Source organism: Euprymna scolopes, chromosome 22 (genome assembly GCF_053919585.1).
Source record: "Euprymna scolopes isolate OS-2025 chromosome 22, ASM5391958v1, whole genome shotgun sequence".
Classification (NCBI taxonomy): Eukaryota; Metazoa; Mollusca; class Cephalopoda; order Sepiida; family Sepiolidae; genus Euprymna; species Euprymna scolopes.
The window spans coordinates 37,856,904-37,874,427 of NC_136503.1; the positions used below are offsets into that span (position 1 = coordinate 37,856,904).

At 32.7% G+C, this 17,524-nt stretch overlaps 1 protein-coding gene across 6 annotated transcripts in view; it reads right to left on the reverse strand.

Annotated features, from left to right (window-relative positions):
• Nucleotides 1-201: 201 nt before the first annotated feature.
• The window catches only part of LOC145243981 (calcium-regulated heat-stable protein 1-like), a 93,453-nt gene continuing 76,130 nt past the window's right edge, over nt 202-17,524 (reverse strand). For 5 of the 6 annotated variants that reach the window (XM_080107118.1, XM_080107121.1, XM_080107119.1 and 2 more), the window contains exons 2-4: nt 7,094-7,236; nt 5,794-5,916; nt 202-643 (exon numbers count right to left, since the gene is read on the reverse strand). In XM_080107118.1, the coding sequence (XP_079963244.1) occupies nt 427-643; nt 5,794-5,916; nt 7,094-7,224 (471 nt within the window). In that variant the 5' untranslated portion in view covers nt 7,225-7,236 and the 3' untranslated portion in view covers nt 202-426. Of the gene's footprint in view, nt 644-5,793; nt 5,917-7,093; nt 7,237-7,783; nt 7,826-17,524 lie in introns of those variants that run through there. The other variant, XM_080107117.1, reaches the window with a different exon arrangement.

Below are 17,524 nucleotides of genomic sequence, written 5' to 3' on the forward strand. Positions count from 1 at the left end.
TAATCCTTTTTAAATATATGCATATATACACAATATATAGTTAGCTAAATGAGAAAAACAACAAAATCTGGTGTTAAGGGTATTGCTATCTTCTAAATATTTCTCTAAATAAACAAAATAAAAAAAATAAATAACTGGGAAATGTTGATTAATGATGAAGACATTGTCACGGACTAAAAAAGGTAAACAAAAACAACACAGTTAGGGTGTCCCAAGTAAAATTTATTCAAAAAATTAAAAAAAGAAAAAAAAAAAAAAGCAATAAAAAGGGGCCAGAAAATTCATACAGCAGTTAGTCGTCTGCCCAATAGAAAGAGCAAAAAGGGTAGGTGAAAGTTATAAGGTGTGACAGGTGACCGGGCCACCTCCTCCTCCTCTTCTTTCAGAGATGGTGGTGGGCAAGGTTTGTGCATCATGATGTGTGGCTTAGTGGGGGAGGTGGAGTTCTTTGATGGAGCCATGACTGGGTGAAGAACAGGGGCTGCAAGTTGATGCCGGGGAATCCCACCGCTCGTGAGTCACTCCAGGAGCGAGGTGAGTTATTTGGACATGCACTGCTTGACGCTTTTCGTGACGTGGGGGGATCAGGATTTCCTTAAATGTTACTTCATCATCTTCTTTAGGGACATACTCACCCTCGACGCTGGAAACCATAAAAAGAAAAACAAAAAAGTTAAACTTATTATCTCTTTATGAAAAAAAAAAATAAAAAAATAAATAAAAAAATAATTACTATATAGACTGTATTCTTTATTATTCAGATTACTATTCTTACTTTTGCCGTTACATTAACAAGGTTACATATTTTCATAGTTGAAAGAATACTGGAGCAGAGATTTGTTTTCTTTTCACTTTGGTCAATTTTAAGAGATCAAGGGGCTCTGTCCTTGATTTCATTATGATTTATTTAATTTTATATCCAAAGGCTCTTTTAAGAATAGATGTTGTTCCCTTAATGGCTGCTATCTGTATTTCTTTACAGCTCAGTCTTCCAGGGATTGTTTCCAAATATTAAAAAAAAATTTTCAGTAGGTTAGTTGCTTCTATCACAACCGGTATAAAGTGTATTTCTTTCAGAGACCATGTCGTTTTTAGACTATTTTTTAGGTTCTGATATTTTGTTATTTTTTTTTTTTACTTGAGGTAACATCACTTGGAGAAGGTGCAATATTCCTTGTAAAAGCTAATGTAAGAAAGAATACCTTATTTGGGCAGCGAATACTACATTATTTTGAATATTTGGTCAAGGTTTATTTCTAGGGAAAAGTATTCTCATGCCAGGTTGTTCTGGAAAAAAAAAAAATCCTGTACAGAGAAACCTTCGACAGTTGAGAATAGTGTCTAGTAGGCATTAGTGTGAATTATTGTGTGGGTAAATACAAGTTTCTTCAGCTTCCTTTTAAGATAACAAAATTAAGAGATTATATAGAATTGGAGCTGACCTTTAATGAGCAAGGGTAGCAAGCTACAACCCATTAATGCTAATCTGAGTAGGAATATTTTTCATACAAATATATATTTTTCCATGCTATTTTAATTAGAAGATATTACAACAAAAAACTAAAATCATCACAAAAACTCCATCTAAAGAATTCAACTAATGATGGAGCCCCTTGATCTTATAAAACTGATCAAAGTAAAATAATAAAAGTAAAGAAAACAAATCTCTGCTCCAGTATTTTTTCAACTATGAAAAATGTAACATTGCTAATATAACAAAAAAAAAAAAAAAAAAAAAAAAAAAAAAAAATAGTAATCCAAATAATACAGAATACAAGGAAAACAATCATTTATTATTCTTTCTACGTTGTGTGCATGAATATCTCCATTTATATAAACTTAGGTAGATGCATATGTTTATATACAGGATGTTCCAAAAGTCTTGGGCACATTTCAAGTCCTCATATCTGCTTAACTATGAATGGTAGTAAGATGAAATAATATCATTTTAAAGCTAAATGAATTCAGTTTTTTTGTAAAATTATTGATTTTTTTCATTTCTTTTTTCAGATCCACACCTGCAAGATTTTTTTTTGTGGGGATTTGCGAAAGGCCTGGTCTATGTGCCTCCCATTCCAAGAGATGTGGATGAGCTGAAGGTCCAAGTAACAGAAGTTGTTTCAACCATTGACAATGCAATGCTGGGATGCGTTGGGCAAGAATTGGACTATCGGCTTGATGTGACATGTGACCAATGGTACTTACATTGAACATTCCATGAAAAACTTGAGATTAGAAGCTTTCTGAATATACCAGATGCGTTTTTGTATCCTTAAGAGTTTGAGATATGCAACGTCAAAATGTGCCCAAGACTTTTGGAACACCCTGTATTTCTATATACAAGATTCATATTTAAACTAAGCATTATGAATTTTGTAACATATCTGCTAGGCTTAATGAGGTCATGTGGCCTATATTTAGTTTTATGCAAAAGGGTAAAAAGTGGGTGAAACCCTCTTTTGTAAAAATTCAGATACCACTGATATTTGTGAAATTTTAATAACTCTTATGATCAGAGTTTTTTTTGTTTTTTTTTTATCAAGCTTTGAAATCAGAATAAACTTTCTACAGATTTTTTAATACAAAATAATGGTGTTTATCATGAAGATATATTAGCATTACAAGTTGATTTTTTCTTTTTAGATAATTGTTATTTTATCAACTTGCATGAAAATCGCTATGTAAAAGACACTTAAAACTGTTTGAATTATGCAAATACCATCAGTAGTCCAAAAGTTATGAGAATTTTAAGTGCCAAAATTTATACTTTTCTGTGGACATTTTTCTTTAGAAAAAGTGGGCTAAATTACGGACCTCAACATTTCACGAAATTCGGTAATTTCGCCACCATTTATTTATTTTTCAACCTATTCTCATGAAACTTCGCACTCTTATGTAAAATTGTGTGCTCTTTCTGATTATGCAGTCATATTTTATGTATCTCTTTACCATAAGTCATGAATTATAAATTCAGATGTACAAATTTCAATTTTTTTAAACTGGCGCATGGTATTATACAGTGGGTGTCTATTCATGAACAAAACTATTATAGTGGTATTTAAATATAGCTTTATTGAGAGCAGGCATTTTCCTGCCTCCTCACCAAAAGAGAGCTGAATCTGGGGTGTAGCCATTGAATGCCTAAAGAGCATTCATGGCTGGTATTTACTACTCTCCTCAAAGAAAAAAAAAAAAAAAATTGAGTAGATATGAATTAATCTCAGAAATAAATCGAAGAAAATTTTTCATATAGATTTTGGATTTCTGTAAAAGATGGAAATTTCCATAGTCGACCAGAACTTATGCATTTTGGGACCAGTCCAATTTTCAATTTTGTAAATCCTCTCTATCTCGCCCAAAATATACCCCTATTTTCTGAGATGCAACCATAAATCGTACTCTACATGAATCCTTGATGTAGCTTTCACAGTACCAGGATACCAGGAATCCTGATAAGCAACAACTATATATTCACTAGCTGATGGCAATTTTTGTCATTTCTATTCTGTTATTTTACTGAAAATTCAACTATGTAAACAAAGAAATAAAACCGTAATTGTTTTTTACCTTGTTTCCATCTTAACATTTAAAATGATTACTTTTATATGTTTTAGGGTATGCTGAAAACGAATATCGCATTTAAATTTTCTGCAAATAAGTAGTTTTCTGGATATTAAGCAACGTCACTTTTTATATTATCGCTGGTGGCCATCTTGGTACGCAAATACAACCTTGAGAAACTGCGCAAACACACGTACCAAGATGGCCACCAGCAATAACATAAGAAATGACACTGCTTAATATCCAGAGAGCTAGTTATTTGTGGAAAATTTAAATGTGATATTCATTTTCAGCATACCCGAAAACCTTAAAAGATAACATTTTTCTTTAAAATGACTAAGGTGGAAACAAGGTAAAAATTTACAAAATGATGAAATTCTTTATCGAACCGCCTAATTATTATTATTATTATTCAGATATCTTCCGTTAAAAAAAACAACAAAAAAAAAAAAAAAAACGGGTTTGTTTTACAGATTCGAAAAAATGAGTCAAAAATAAATTCAAGTTTCACAATATATTTTACTTAATTGTTAGGTGAAAGTACAGAATAGTTAACAAACCACACTTCCTTCCCCATGTTAATAGGTTTCTAAATAATGTTACTATTTCAGCATGGTAGCATAAGTGCACAAGTACCTTTTATTTGTTATATATTTGTTTTTGTTTTTTTACTACTAAAAAGCAAACGCATGTACTTAGTACATTTTGTTGTTTTTTAACGCTTTTAGTACATGTGTACTAAAAGCGTTAAAAACAACAAAATAGTATTGTTTGGAAATCAAATTTGAAAAACTTGATAATTTTTTTAAATTGACGAACTCAGAATAAAAAATGAAACTTTTTTTTCTGCTTTCGTTTTCAAAGCAGAAAAAAACAGTTTTCTATTTTTAAGAGAATACAAACTCGTTTATACGCTGACAGCGATGGTTAGCGCATAGTGAGCCATTTCTCTTTAAGCGATTTGAATTTCTATAAAAAGATAACATTTTTAAAGAAATTTCCGCACAATTAATAATTATCAAATATTTACATATTATACATGAAAATAATTCTGAAACTACCGATTTATCTTATCAATTTTGAAATATTCTTCGTCAACTTTGCTCGGTCGTAAAAATAAAAATCAAAGTCCAGTAGAGATGGACTTCTATGCTTATATAGCCTGTAAAATTTCAGCCATATCCAATCAAATTTGACCCCGCGCATGTGTATCCAAACATAACGTATGAAATGTAAACATTGAAAAAACAGTTTCCCTTTTTGCTGTCATTTTTTACTGGTTTTTTTTTTTTATTTTTTTTTTTTTTATTTTTAACTTGGAGCATAAAAACGTTGAACGCATAAAAGAAAAATAAATTAACATCATTGGAATGCTTATTCTATTCTTTTTTCATCAATGTAATTCTTTAAAAAATTGACCAACAAATAAAAAAGATACGACTTGTTGAAGCACATTAGGTATGTAATATTGCTGATGTCCACAAAAATACAGCATACGCTTGTAATGCTAAATATATAGTGGAATTCCTTTTAAAGGACATGGATTGTAAAATTCATTAATTGAAATGCCAGTCAAAATCAAATACAGACTTATCAGATGCAATCCTATTTAGGTTTGAAGTTGTGAATGCATCCCACTTTTCTTACGCACAACAGATTTTTTTTTTTTTTTTTGTAAAAAGCACAAGCATCCCTCTGCCTTTTCTACAAGTATTTTAGTGGTGAATGCTTTGACGAACTGCAATGACTTGTGCCCCATGACGTGAGCACCCTCGACAGGCTGCTAAATCCCACCCCCACACTGTAGAGATCCCTAGATGTAAAAGATCTTTTTACTCCAATAGTTTCTTCCTCAGAACCGCTAGACTCTGGAATTCCATTCCAGGTCCCTGCTTCCCCAACAGTACTGACGTGCAGAAGTTCAAGTGTAACGTGAACCGACATCTTGCTGCCCAAATCCCTACATATTACCCTAGTAGTTGTTACCCCTGATAGTAGCCCCCTACACCAAAGTGGCAATTTGCCTTGTTTGGGATGAAAATGTAGAAAAAAAAATCTACAATACTGAAAAAAAACAAAAAAAAACGTATCATATAGAGTAATAGATTTATTGGAAAAGAAAGGAGGAGGAGGAGGAGAATGAGGGGTAAACTAAGCGGAAAGAGGAGAGAGGGAAAAAGGGAGAGAGAGAGGAGGAAGGGAAAAAGGAAGAGGCAAATAAAGAATCCTTACTCAGAAATATGCACGAATAACAGCTTACTATCATCCTCGGGTTGAATAAAACCATGACCTTTCTCTCGACAGAAAGCCGTCACCTTTCCTCTGTGGGTTGGTCCACTTTTAGCTCGTTCGGAACTGATCAAAAAAAAGACAAGAAAAAAAAAAAAAAGTTTTATTAGATTATTATTTTCAGAAATTATGAAAATATATGTAACACATAGTTAAGGAATGGGAGCACGATTTCCTTGGGTCGTTCACTTTATCACCAGCAACATTAGGATGGCTTCCCGCTAGTAGCATCTATTAGTGATGAGATTACAATATGCTTTTCCATATTCCGATAAAATTATTGATTCCAATTATTTCGAAACCTCTAAATATAAAGTTATAGAGTTGTGTTTTCTTCTTTTTTATTTTCGGATTTCCACAAAAAACTCACGTATTATGTGCACATATTTTCGCAAACGTAAAAGATATACTTGTGGGTGTGAGAGTGATCTATAGTTTTATTGATAGTTTATAATCAATAAATATTTATCATTTTATTAGTATCAGCGATAGAAAATTAAGTAAAAAAAGAAAAAAAAAAACCTATTTTTGGCATTGGAAAAAAGGCATAATTTCATGATTCCAATACCAATTCAGATACCCTAAAAAGTTCCAAGTTTTGATTCCAATTAATAGTCCCAACTGCAGGGGCGTCCGGCATTGTCCGGTCATAAAATATGCTTAAATATGATATTTTAATTTATGCAGATTTCATATTTATTATTATAGAGTTAATTATTTCATATATAGTCATCATTTCAAAAGTAAAAAAAAAAAAAAAAAAGATTTGAGTGCTATCAGCTAGAATTGAAACCAAAACACAAAATATAGTTTCATGATTAAAACTATGTCTAACAGTTAAGCAAAGACTAAAGTTTATTTGTACGCAATATGGTTGGACTGTGGAAAGTGAATTTTATTAAATACAAGCTTTGTTGTTTAACATAGGAGTCATCACTTATCAAGGTCCGGAGGTCACTCGAGGATAAGGGTTAATGGGTGTACATTAGTCAATGGGATTATATCGTAGTAATGGTAAGTAGTGGGAATTTCGTGAATTGGATTACTTAGGGGTACAGTTTATGACAACGGTGTTTTTGATAGACACAATACAAGCAAGGGCAGTCAGACGGTTCACAGAGTTTTATAATTATATGGATTACCTATCGAAAAAGAAGTCTGGATCAGAGTAGGATCTTTTGAAATTTCAAGAATTGGAACAAAAGTTAATGATCTAGAAACTCAAAAGAAATACTGTACTTACGCTGAAAATGTCCGACTACGTCGTGTCGGAATGGGGCTTGGGATGAGAAAATGGTGTTGGGCCGACGTAGAGCCACCAATAATAGCATTGTTCACAGCCTGAGTCTGAGGAATTTCATGGGGAGCCGACATGATGCTGGCTACCTAGAAATGAACAAATATACAAACAATAAATTAATATATTCACATATTCTAGAACGCAGTTGCTCAACATAATGCGATTAGTTTAAGTTTTACTTTTATACAAAGAAGGTAAAAAGAAGGTGAAAATTCAAATACTTCTCATTTTTTTGTAAATTTTAATAGGTATTATGTTTTTACTTAGGATTCACCACTTTAGGCCCAAAGGCCACTCGAGGATAAGGGTTAATGAATGTAAGTTGGTAGTATAGTTATTGTTAATGGTGTAAATTGGGTAGAATTTGATTAATAATGGAAACAGCTCAACAAGAACTTGTTTACATTGGATTTGAAGGCTACCATGTTGTATTCAACCGAGAAGCAGACCAGCAGAACAGGGTTCCACAGGTGGGCAGTTCTAGGAAAGTTTCATTCATGGAATCTGCATTTAGATTTAGGCACAGATAGAGAATGGGGGAATCTTATATAGTGGTTGTAGCTAGATGGGTGTTTTTTTTGTGAAAGTTTGTCAAAAGAGGGACCGTAGATTAGAATTCAGCCGAGCACTTACCATAAAAACAATAATAGAGCAGAGACAAGCTTGCAACGTCCTTCAGTGGGAAAGAAGTTGCAGGGAAGAGAAAAGGAGAGAGAAAGAAAAGGAGAAAGAGAGAGAGAGAGAGAACTTGTTGCTTTTGTTTAATCTTGACAAAAATAGAACTTTATTAAATACTAGTAGAACCCGTTAACCGGCATTGCCTGGTGGAAGCCTGACCCCCCCCCCACACACACCCACCCCACTTCGAAAAAAAAAAATTAAACTAAGGTGGTTGTTGGTGGTCACTGCTGTCCCTGGACAATTGCGGATACCACCAACCTCCACACGTTAAGAACGGCTTTTGGAGTACACACCCCATTTTTGGTGGGGAGAGAGAGAGAGAGAGAGAGAGAGAATATTTCCCCAAAACTTAACCGTGATATTATTTGTCAACATACCCACCAGCAAATGGGGGGGGGGCAGTATCGGTAAGAGAGAAGTAGATTTGTTTATCATATGTGCCAGTGAATGACAGTGCATAATCCAGGTCGTTATATCTCGAAAACTAATTGCCTCTGCTAAAGATGCACTCAGTAATTCGTATGTTCAAGAACATACGAATTACTGAGTGCATCTTGAGCTCCACCACTATGAACGACAGACAATAAAATAATACTCATTAAGGACAATTGTATGAATATCAGACGAAATGAAAACTTGAATAAAAACTTGTTGCGTTAATTTAATCAAACTTGTTTAAAATATTTTGTGCCAAGATATTTTCAATATGCGACAAAGTGTAAGAAAGATTTTTTTTATAAAGAGTTACCACTTATCAAGACCTGAAAGTCACTCGAGGATAAGGGTCAAGTGTATGATAGTCATTGAGACAACACCATAGTAATCGTTAGTGGTGGAAGTTGAGTATAATTTGATTATTTAAATTGTTTACATTGGACGTGAAGACGAGTATATTGTAGTCAGCTGGAAAGCAGGTCAGGGAAACTGAGTTCCACAGGTGGGCAGTTCTAGGAAAGAAGCTTTGTTCATGGAATTTGAATTTAAATTAAGGGACAGATAGAAAGTGAGGTGAATTCTTGATAGTAGTTGTAGCTAGACAAGTGTTTTTTTTTGGGAAAATTGGCAAGGGGGACCATAGATTGACGCTCAGACAAGAAATGAAAAAAACAATAGAGAGACTTGCAACGCCTCTTCTGTAGAGAAAGAGGTTGCAAAGAGGAGAAAAGGGTATCACCTACTAGGTTTTGAAACTGGTTTTGGACTTTGTCGAAGTAGGATAGGGTGTTTCGAGCAGTTTCAGCCCAGATGTGACAATAGTACTCCACTTAAGGACATATCTGGCCCTTATAGAGGCAAAGGATTGCATCAGGAGTGAAGTACCTTCTGGAGCAACAGAATCATGCAATCATTTTTCTGGTGACCTTGACAACATATTTGATGTAAGTCTTCCATTTCAGGTCAGGAGAGCCAAAAGCTTGTTGAAGCATGAAACTTCTTTAAAACGAGAGCTATTCATATGAATTGGGGCCAAATGGAGATTAGAGCATTTATGGTAAAAAGATAAAAGTTTGGTTTTTGATATGTTAAAATTAACCAGCCACCACTTGCCTCATTGCACCATATACTCAAGGTTGGAGGAGAGAGACCCAGAGAGATGTTGGTCATTGTTGGCCTTTGAAGTGTTGCCATAGATGGTAGTGTTGTCTATGTATATATGTTGACAAATTAACTTAGCTTTCTCAAAGTTTAAGCAAATGATCAAATATTTCCTGAAATTTGAACTATTTTGTTTCTGCAAGAGGGCTGGGAAATCAAAGAATCAAAGTGAGGATTTTAAAGTTTAAATCTAGTGTTTGGGTTTAGAAGTATAATCTAATTGCACATTAATTCACAGCACTTGTACTATATGAAAAAACTCTTATTGATTAAATACTTAAAGGATGGACATTTTGACTTGGTTGAGTCACAGAGAAAACAAACAAGTTGACATAGTAAATATAAACAAATAAAAATTGATTTTAACTAAAGTGAAACATTGATCTTTGTCAACTAAAGTGAAACATTGATCTTTGTTAGATCAAAGATTCTAGAACAATAAAACCCGAAAGAAAGAGGGGGGGGGAGAAAGGCCAGAGAAGAGGAAGAAAGACCAGAGAAGAGAAGGAAGGAGAGAGAGAGAAGGATAGAGACAGAGAAAGAGAGAGAGAGAGAGAAAAAAAAGAAAGCGAGAGAGAGAGCAGAAGAGAGAAAGAAAAGGTTAAAAAGTTACTTGGACTGTACGTTGAATAAAGAATATTAGCAACATCTTCTGTGAAGAGCAAGAAATTGCAAAACAAAACTTATTTTGTACTCTGGCAAAACAAAAGAGAGAGGATTGCATCAGGAGTCATGCATTTTCTGGAGCCTCAGAATGATGCAACTATTTTTCCAGCAACTTTAGCAAGAGATTAAATCTGTCTTGTATCTAAGATCTGAAGTAAAAATCCTCAGAGGTTATCAAGACAAGGAACTTCAAGGTGAGGGAGACGTTCATTTAAACTGAGACTAAACAAAGATCTGAACATTGTGAAAGGTGAGAAGCTTGGTCTTAGGTGTTAAAAGTAACAAACCACTTTTTCTCCACATTGCACCACGTGCTCAAGATCTTTATCACCAATACTCATCAAAATGCTGACATAAATAGTTGTGTTGTCAATGTAGATGTCAACAAACGATATTGGAATATGATCAAAGAAGATCAGGAAGAGGGTTTAACTTATAATAGATCCATGATTCAAAACATACTTTTGATGCTAGAAGAATAGGTCATATTGTATAATATATGTTGCCATCCATATATGGGACAAACTTTCTAAGACTAAATTCTTGCCTACAGTGTTTCTTCTAATGTTGAATGCTGTTGTAACATGTTTGATAGCACCACATTCCAGTTAATAATTTTTGGATCTCTTCAGTAGTGTTTGCAAGAGAATCATTGTGAGTTAGTTAATTTGTGTGTGTGTTTTTAAATCTGTAAACAATATTTTCCGCTTAATTTTCCATATGTTGTCACTGGGGTATATAATTATTATTTTTTTTTTTAATTCTTAAATAACCTCTGATAGAAACAATCGAATTTTTATTTAGGAATTGGTTTTGAACAAAAACTGAATGTTTGTTTTAGAAAATTGTAGGCTAATTGTTGCCATACACAGAAAATAAGTTGTCATAAAAACACAAAATCCAGAATTATTTTTTTCTGACTGTACACCGTTTCCGATTAAACAATTTTTTTAAGGCTTTATCCTGAGAAAAACAAGAAATCGTGTTGGAAAACGGTCACATTTTTTAAAGTTTGTGCTTCACAGTAGGGCTTCGGTCAAGATTAATTAGTCCCTAATGGCGGTGTCATCAGACTATAAAACGCAGATCACAGCAAAACATTGTTAGAATAACGAGAAAAAAAACAAAAAAATGCTAAAAATAAAATTTTAAAAAATGCTAAAAAAAAAACAAATAAACAAAAAAAAAACAAAAAAAACAAAGTCGGTCGAATACTAATGTGACCTGATGATCATCTTCGGGATTGCACTACGATTAAACAACACAAGTACCTGATGTAAATCAGTTAAACTATGTCTGTGTGTGTGTCTGGGTTGCATCAATTTTCTTCTCAGCCCGGTCTACTACCGCCCGGCTTTGATTCCAATCTTTCTGATCTATCTCAGGGAACCTCGGACCTGCTATCCTAAACTCAAGACAGTCCATAAAATGTTTCTAACAGCAAAACTCATTGCAATTCCTAAAAATGCCCGTAAACTAATTCTAAATATATTGACTTCTATTGTCTTGATTAACAATTCTATTTTGCTTCTCTTTGTGTGCCTTGGTGAACAACTTCCTATACCTTTGTTCTGCTGATAAACTTATTACCTCCTTTCCTCGTTATATCTCCCCCACTTTATTTCCTATTAATATACGAGGGACATTCCAAAACAATGCCTCCTATTTTTTTCTTTATTTCGCCTGAATGAATCAGAGGGGATTGCAAATTGCATTGTTATAATTACTTGAAAGTTTCTTCTATCTGTTGCAGACTAACTTAAGAATGAAATCCTTGTCATGGACGTGTGCCAGAAACAAAAAAATGCATCACTGAATTCCTAGCAAAAGTGCATTGAGAATGGTGGTGACTATGTAGAAAAAATAAATTCTGGAGCACAAAAAGGTTGCTAGTTTTAATGTATTCACTCCTGTCTTCATAGCTCTTCAATTTTTTGAGTAATAAAAATAAAGAAAACTAGAAGACTTACTTTTGGAACAACTCAAACTAAAGCTAAGTTGACCAATGTTTGTGTTCCTATATATTTTAATCAGACCAAATACATACTAAAATATTCTTGATTTTAGTTAGGGTAGAGGTTTTTTGAAAACTCCATTTTTTTCTAATTGGCCGTAAATTACAATTATCTCACTAAATAACCCTTCTCTTACTAAGCGTCTCATTTTCTTTGTATAGTTGCAAACACTATTTTATACCGTATCTATCACACATTTTTATCTCACTCTCTATCAAAGGTAATAAATGAAAGACAAAATAAAAAGATAGCACACTCACCCTATATAGGTTGAACCGGCTTCCTCCAAAGGAAGAAGTTTCATAGGAATATCAAATTTACATGTGGTTCCCGATTACTTGTAAAAAAAGTCATACTAATTTTTGCATTAAATACTAATCCTTAACTGTGCATCAAACAGATACCATAATACTTAGTTTACTGCACCTTATAACAAAAGTCCATAGAAAATTTTTAATCACATTGACCACTAGTTTCCAAGAAAAAGTGGGACAAAGAAATGTATATATTATAACATATATACATATACTCTTGTGCAATGATGCTTTTTCTTCTCTTCTGATGAGAAGCATTTAGCTTGGAAATATGGTGTAAAGGGGTTCTGCTCTCATTTCTCTTTCGGAGAAATAAATTGTAATCACTCTCAACCTTATTGACATGATAATGTAATAAAGTTCTAATGTAACTTTAATCTTTATATATATATATATATATATATATATATATATATATATATATATAAATAAATAAATAAAAGAAAGTCCACACTTATCGTTTTTTCAGAAACCGCAAATTTAAGCTAAATTGAATGTAACTGTTTAAACAACCTATACCTTATTTGATTGACCTTTTAGTCCTTATGAAGATAGGTGTATACCACATATGCCATGGTGGGGTTAATATATATGTGCATATACACATTTAAACACTTGGGAAGAATATATAATAAGTGATTGAAAGACCTACATTATATAATAAAGGCTGTATTCCTCCTATATCACAGAGATCACTTTAATTCTCCCATTCATGCCCCAGTCTCAATAGTTTATCTCTCATGGCGCAATTATTTTGCTCCTAATGTAGCTATCACTAAACGTTGCATCCCTATTATGTTACCTAGAATCTTCACTCTTCTGATGAGAAGCATTAGGCTTCGAAATACCATGGTATAAAAAGTTTTACTTATCCTACTACACCTCTAATTGATGTAACCCATTTATTGAATAAACGAATAAATCTATATACATTAGTATATATTTTTATATTGTTTTATTTTATTGATACTCTCTTTATGTATATAATATATATATATATATATACACACATACACATATATAAATAAAGGAAAGTCATCTGTGTGTGTGTTTGTATATTTACTAAAAATTTTTGTTATCTGCATCTGACAGGGTCAAAACCGGTACCATCTGAAAGAGCAATGCCTCGGGTGCATAAAATGAAATTTTTCTTTTTTTTTTTTTGGGGGGGGGGGGGGTAGAAATGGCCAATTATTTTGCATAGAAATAGTTTTAAATTAAGGTGTATGTGTGTGGGGGGGGTCGTCTCTTTCTAGACGATTTCAACAACTGTGCATGCGTCAAGTACTTTCCTCTGAATTTGTTTAGATACAAGAATTTTCAATGTAATTTTGTAATCAGTGCTGTAGCCCAGTGGATGAGATGGTTGTCGCATAACCATTAGTTTTGAGGTTCGCGTACTTATCAGTGGTCTTTTTTTTTCTTTGCATTTAAACAGGGTTGTTTTGTAATTTTGGTGGCTAATTATATTAAAATAAAAAACAATTTCCTTATTTCGATTTTTTTTTTTTTTTTTAATCAGCGGTTTAAAATCAACTGAGGGTTAAATTTTTATTTAAAAGAAACAAAAATTCTGATCCAATTATGTATCCCTTCTGTCAAAATATCTGGTGGGGAGATTTTAAGATAAATCTTTTTTGGAGCGATTACATTTTTGTGTTTTTATCAGTTTTTGAGTAGGATTACCGTATCTTTTATTTTTGAAATTATTGTGGGGTTATTGATGTTGCCTACGATAAAGTTGATATATAATAATGAAGAAGTATAGCAGCTGTATCCAAACCGAACTTCATGTGATCTCGGGCAACGCCGGGTATCCATATTAGTGCATATATATATATATATATATAAATATAAAGAAAATTAAAAGTTTACAAAAAAATTACTGTTTGGCAAGGAATACAGAAAATTTAAGTGTTTTCTTTAATCCACGGATTTTCAATGAATGGCTCATCTCATCGAAGGAAAAGTTATTAGCAAAATGGATATGGGTAATTATAAATTTTGCTTATTAGCACATAAATTGAAATTTAAAATGATTGCATGAAAACGATATTCCATGGTTGAATGAATAAAAATACAGGAATAATGAAGACTGGTATATTCCAGACTGAATTGCGAGTATTTTAAGGTACATTCCAGGCATAGAAGTGAGTTCTTTGAAGTTGAAAATCATGCATATGACGCAATCCATAAAGTTCAGTGTGGTTATTTTAGCAGAAAAGAGTCTAATTTTGGATTTTGTCTTCCAAGCAAATATCTTTTCCATCCGGTCGTATATTTTTGCTGGAGGAAGAGGAGGATTATATAATTGTGAAAGAACTACATACAACACGTAATTGAAGCTAAATAAATTGTTTTGGACTTTTGAAATGATTTCTAAACGCTATTGATAACGTTTGCACATTTATTTATTTTTCATAAATCACTGATATTTGAATTTATACTTTGAAAAAATGATGTAAATCATAAATCTATGATTGCACACGAAAATTATAATTAATTTGTTAAACTAAGGTTTTAAACTCCATAAGTCAAAATAGGTCAGTTGGTATAACCTCAGATTGAAGTTTTCAGGGTTTTGGTTTAAATTTCTGATCATGCCACCCACTTTATTTTTTTGTGAAGTCTATATCTAAATATTAATTTACTTGTCCATACGTCCTGTATCACACACAAAAAAAAACAAAAACATTACAAACATTAATTAATGAGAAACGAATTAACTCTTTAGTCAATTTTTCTCAATTAAAAATCATTAAAACCATTCCATCTCCCCAAATATTTTATTACCATTATTACCTACTTATATGTAATGTTGAAATTAGTATAAATTCCAATGCATTTCAGGTGAAAACATTACCTACTTAAATGTTATGCCAAAATAAATAAAATCATAGAATGCTTTTGTTGATTAGGGATCTTTTAGACCTATGCAGTTCAGTTTAAATCATTACCTACCGAGATGTCATGTTGAAATTAATAAAAATTCTCACGCATTTCAAGTGAAAACATTACCTACTAGTCATGTTGCAATAAGTAAAATCAGAGAGTGCTTTTGTTGATTAAGGATCTTTTAAACCTATGCTTTTCATGGGAAAACATTATATACAGATCATGTTGAAATTGGTACAAATTTCAACGCATTTCAGGTGAAAACATTACCTACTTACAGGTCATGTTAAAATTAGTACAAATTCCAATGCATTTAAAGTGAAAACATTACCTACTTAAAAGTGAAATTAAAAGGTGCTTTTGTTGATTAAGGATCTTTTAAACTTGCACATTTCAGGTGAAAACATTATTACCTACTTAAATGTCATGTTGAAATTAGTACAAAGCAGTTTTCTATAAATACGGAAAACCAGACCTATTCCTTACATACACGTGTAATCCAAGATGTTCTGAAATAGTAAACAACTTAATATCACATGTGTATCATTCACATCTAGTTGAACTTTTGAAAGACATTAAAGGCAGACATGTAGTGAAAATTCTATTTTGCAAATGTTTATGCTATTGAATTTTAAAAAAGAGGGCTATCACACTGCCACATGATCATAATGTTGCAAGATCTGAACAAGATCAGAACAGTCCAACAAATTGATGCAATTGTGTCAGCAGAGATACCAGGACCTGAAGATCCAGAGTTTCGTGATTTAGTTAAATCTTTAATGGTACAAGGTCCAACCTCATTGTAATTGTTTGATTATGTGATAAGTTTCATACAGATGTTTTTTATTTTTTTAAATTTTGAACTACTGTGGAATTTCCACAGGTTCTGCTAATAATAATAATAATTTCCAGTGGAGGCTAATGCTGTTGCCAGAGAAAAATTAAGGGTAAACGACTGTTGTCATAATGCAAATTCATTTACAAAGTTTATTGAAATAGTTGGAGAGTACTAGAAATCTGAGGAGACTTGTCAGCCAAACTTCAGGGAACACCACAGGCTGTTGGCAGATATAATATTTGATGGTAGCCTGCATGAAAACTCCTAGTGAGTACAAATAATAAAAGTAATTTTGTTATGACCTAGACTCTAGAGAATACCAGCGGTTGTTTTACGTGAGTAATCTCTGATGATGGCCCGTGTGAGGAGTCCCATTATAAATACTGATAATAAAAGCAAATGTTCAAAGCATAAGTGAGCCATGATACTTGACCTTTTTCTTACTTTTGACTTACTTGACTTTTGTCTTTTAAACTTTAATTTAAGTCATTATATATAACAACTTTATAAAATCAACAGTAGGTTCTCTACAGTGCAATGTAGACTACAATGTATTGTGGAATTAGTCACTGCGAGAGGCATGTGAAGCTTTCTCCCAGTGCACCATGATGGGTCCCTTACTAGAGCAGACAATTGATCGATTTGATCGAAAAATGAAGGATTTCATCGATTTTGATGGCAATAAAAATATGAGATTGTGAAAATTTGTTGATCATCATTCAATTCCGGGCAACGTCGGATTTCCCTGCTACTTTACTATTAATGCAATATTCTCCATTTCTAAAAGTAGAAAAAATTCTGATGTTTTGAAAAAGATAAATTCCACATTCATTTATTTATTAATTTTATAGTCTATTATAATCTTATATTGTATTCCAAGCAATTCTTTCAAATGCTTCTTTTATGAAGCTTTTCAAATAAGTGAAATGCATGACAAATCTACAAGTGTCTTGTTGCAATATTAGTAGTAGTTATGATAGAAATAGAAATTTATGATAGAGAGAAATAGAGATTTATGATAGAGAGAAATAGAGATTTATGATAGAGAGAAATAGAGATTTATGATAGAGAGAAATAGAGATTTATGATAGAGAGAAATAGAGATTTATAGATGGGGTGGGAAGATAGAGAGGGGTGGGAAGAGTGAGAGGGGGAAGGGAGACAGGGGGGAGAGGAAGGGAGAGAGAGATAGAGGGGAGAAGAGAGGGGGAGACGAAGGGGGGGGGGGACTGGAATCCAATACCAAGTGTTAGATTCCATATAAAATGACAGAAAAGACAACAAAAGAGACAGAAATACCAAATCGAAACCGAAATATTTCTTTTCATCCTTGATTAATCTGAATAAATCTAGTAGTTTACTTACGTTA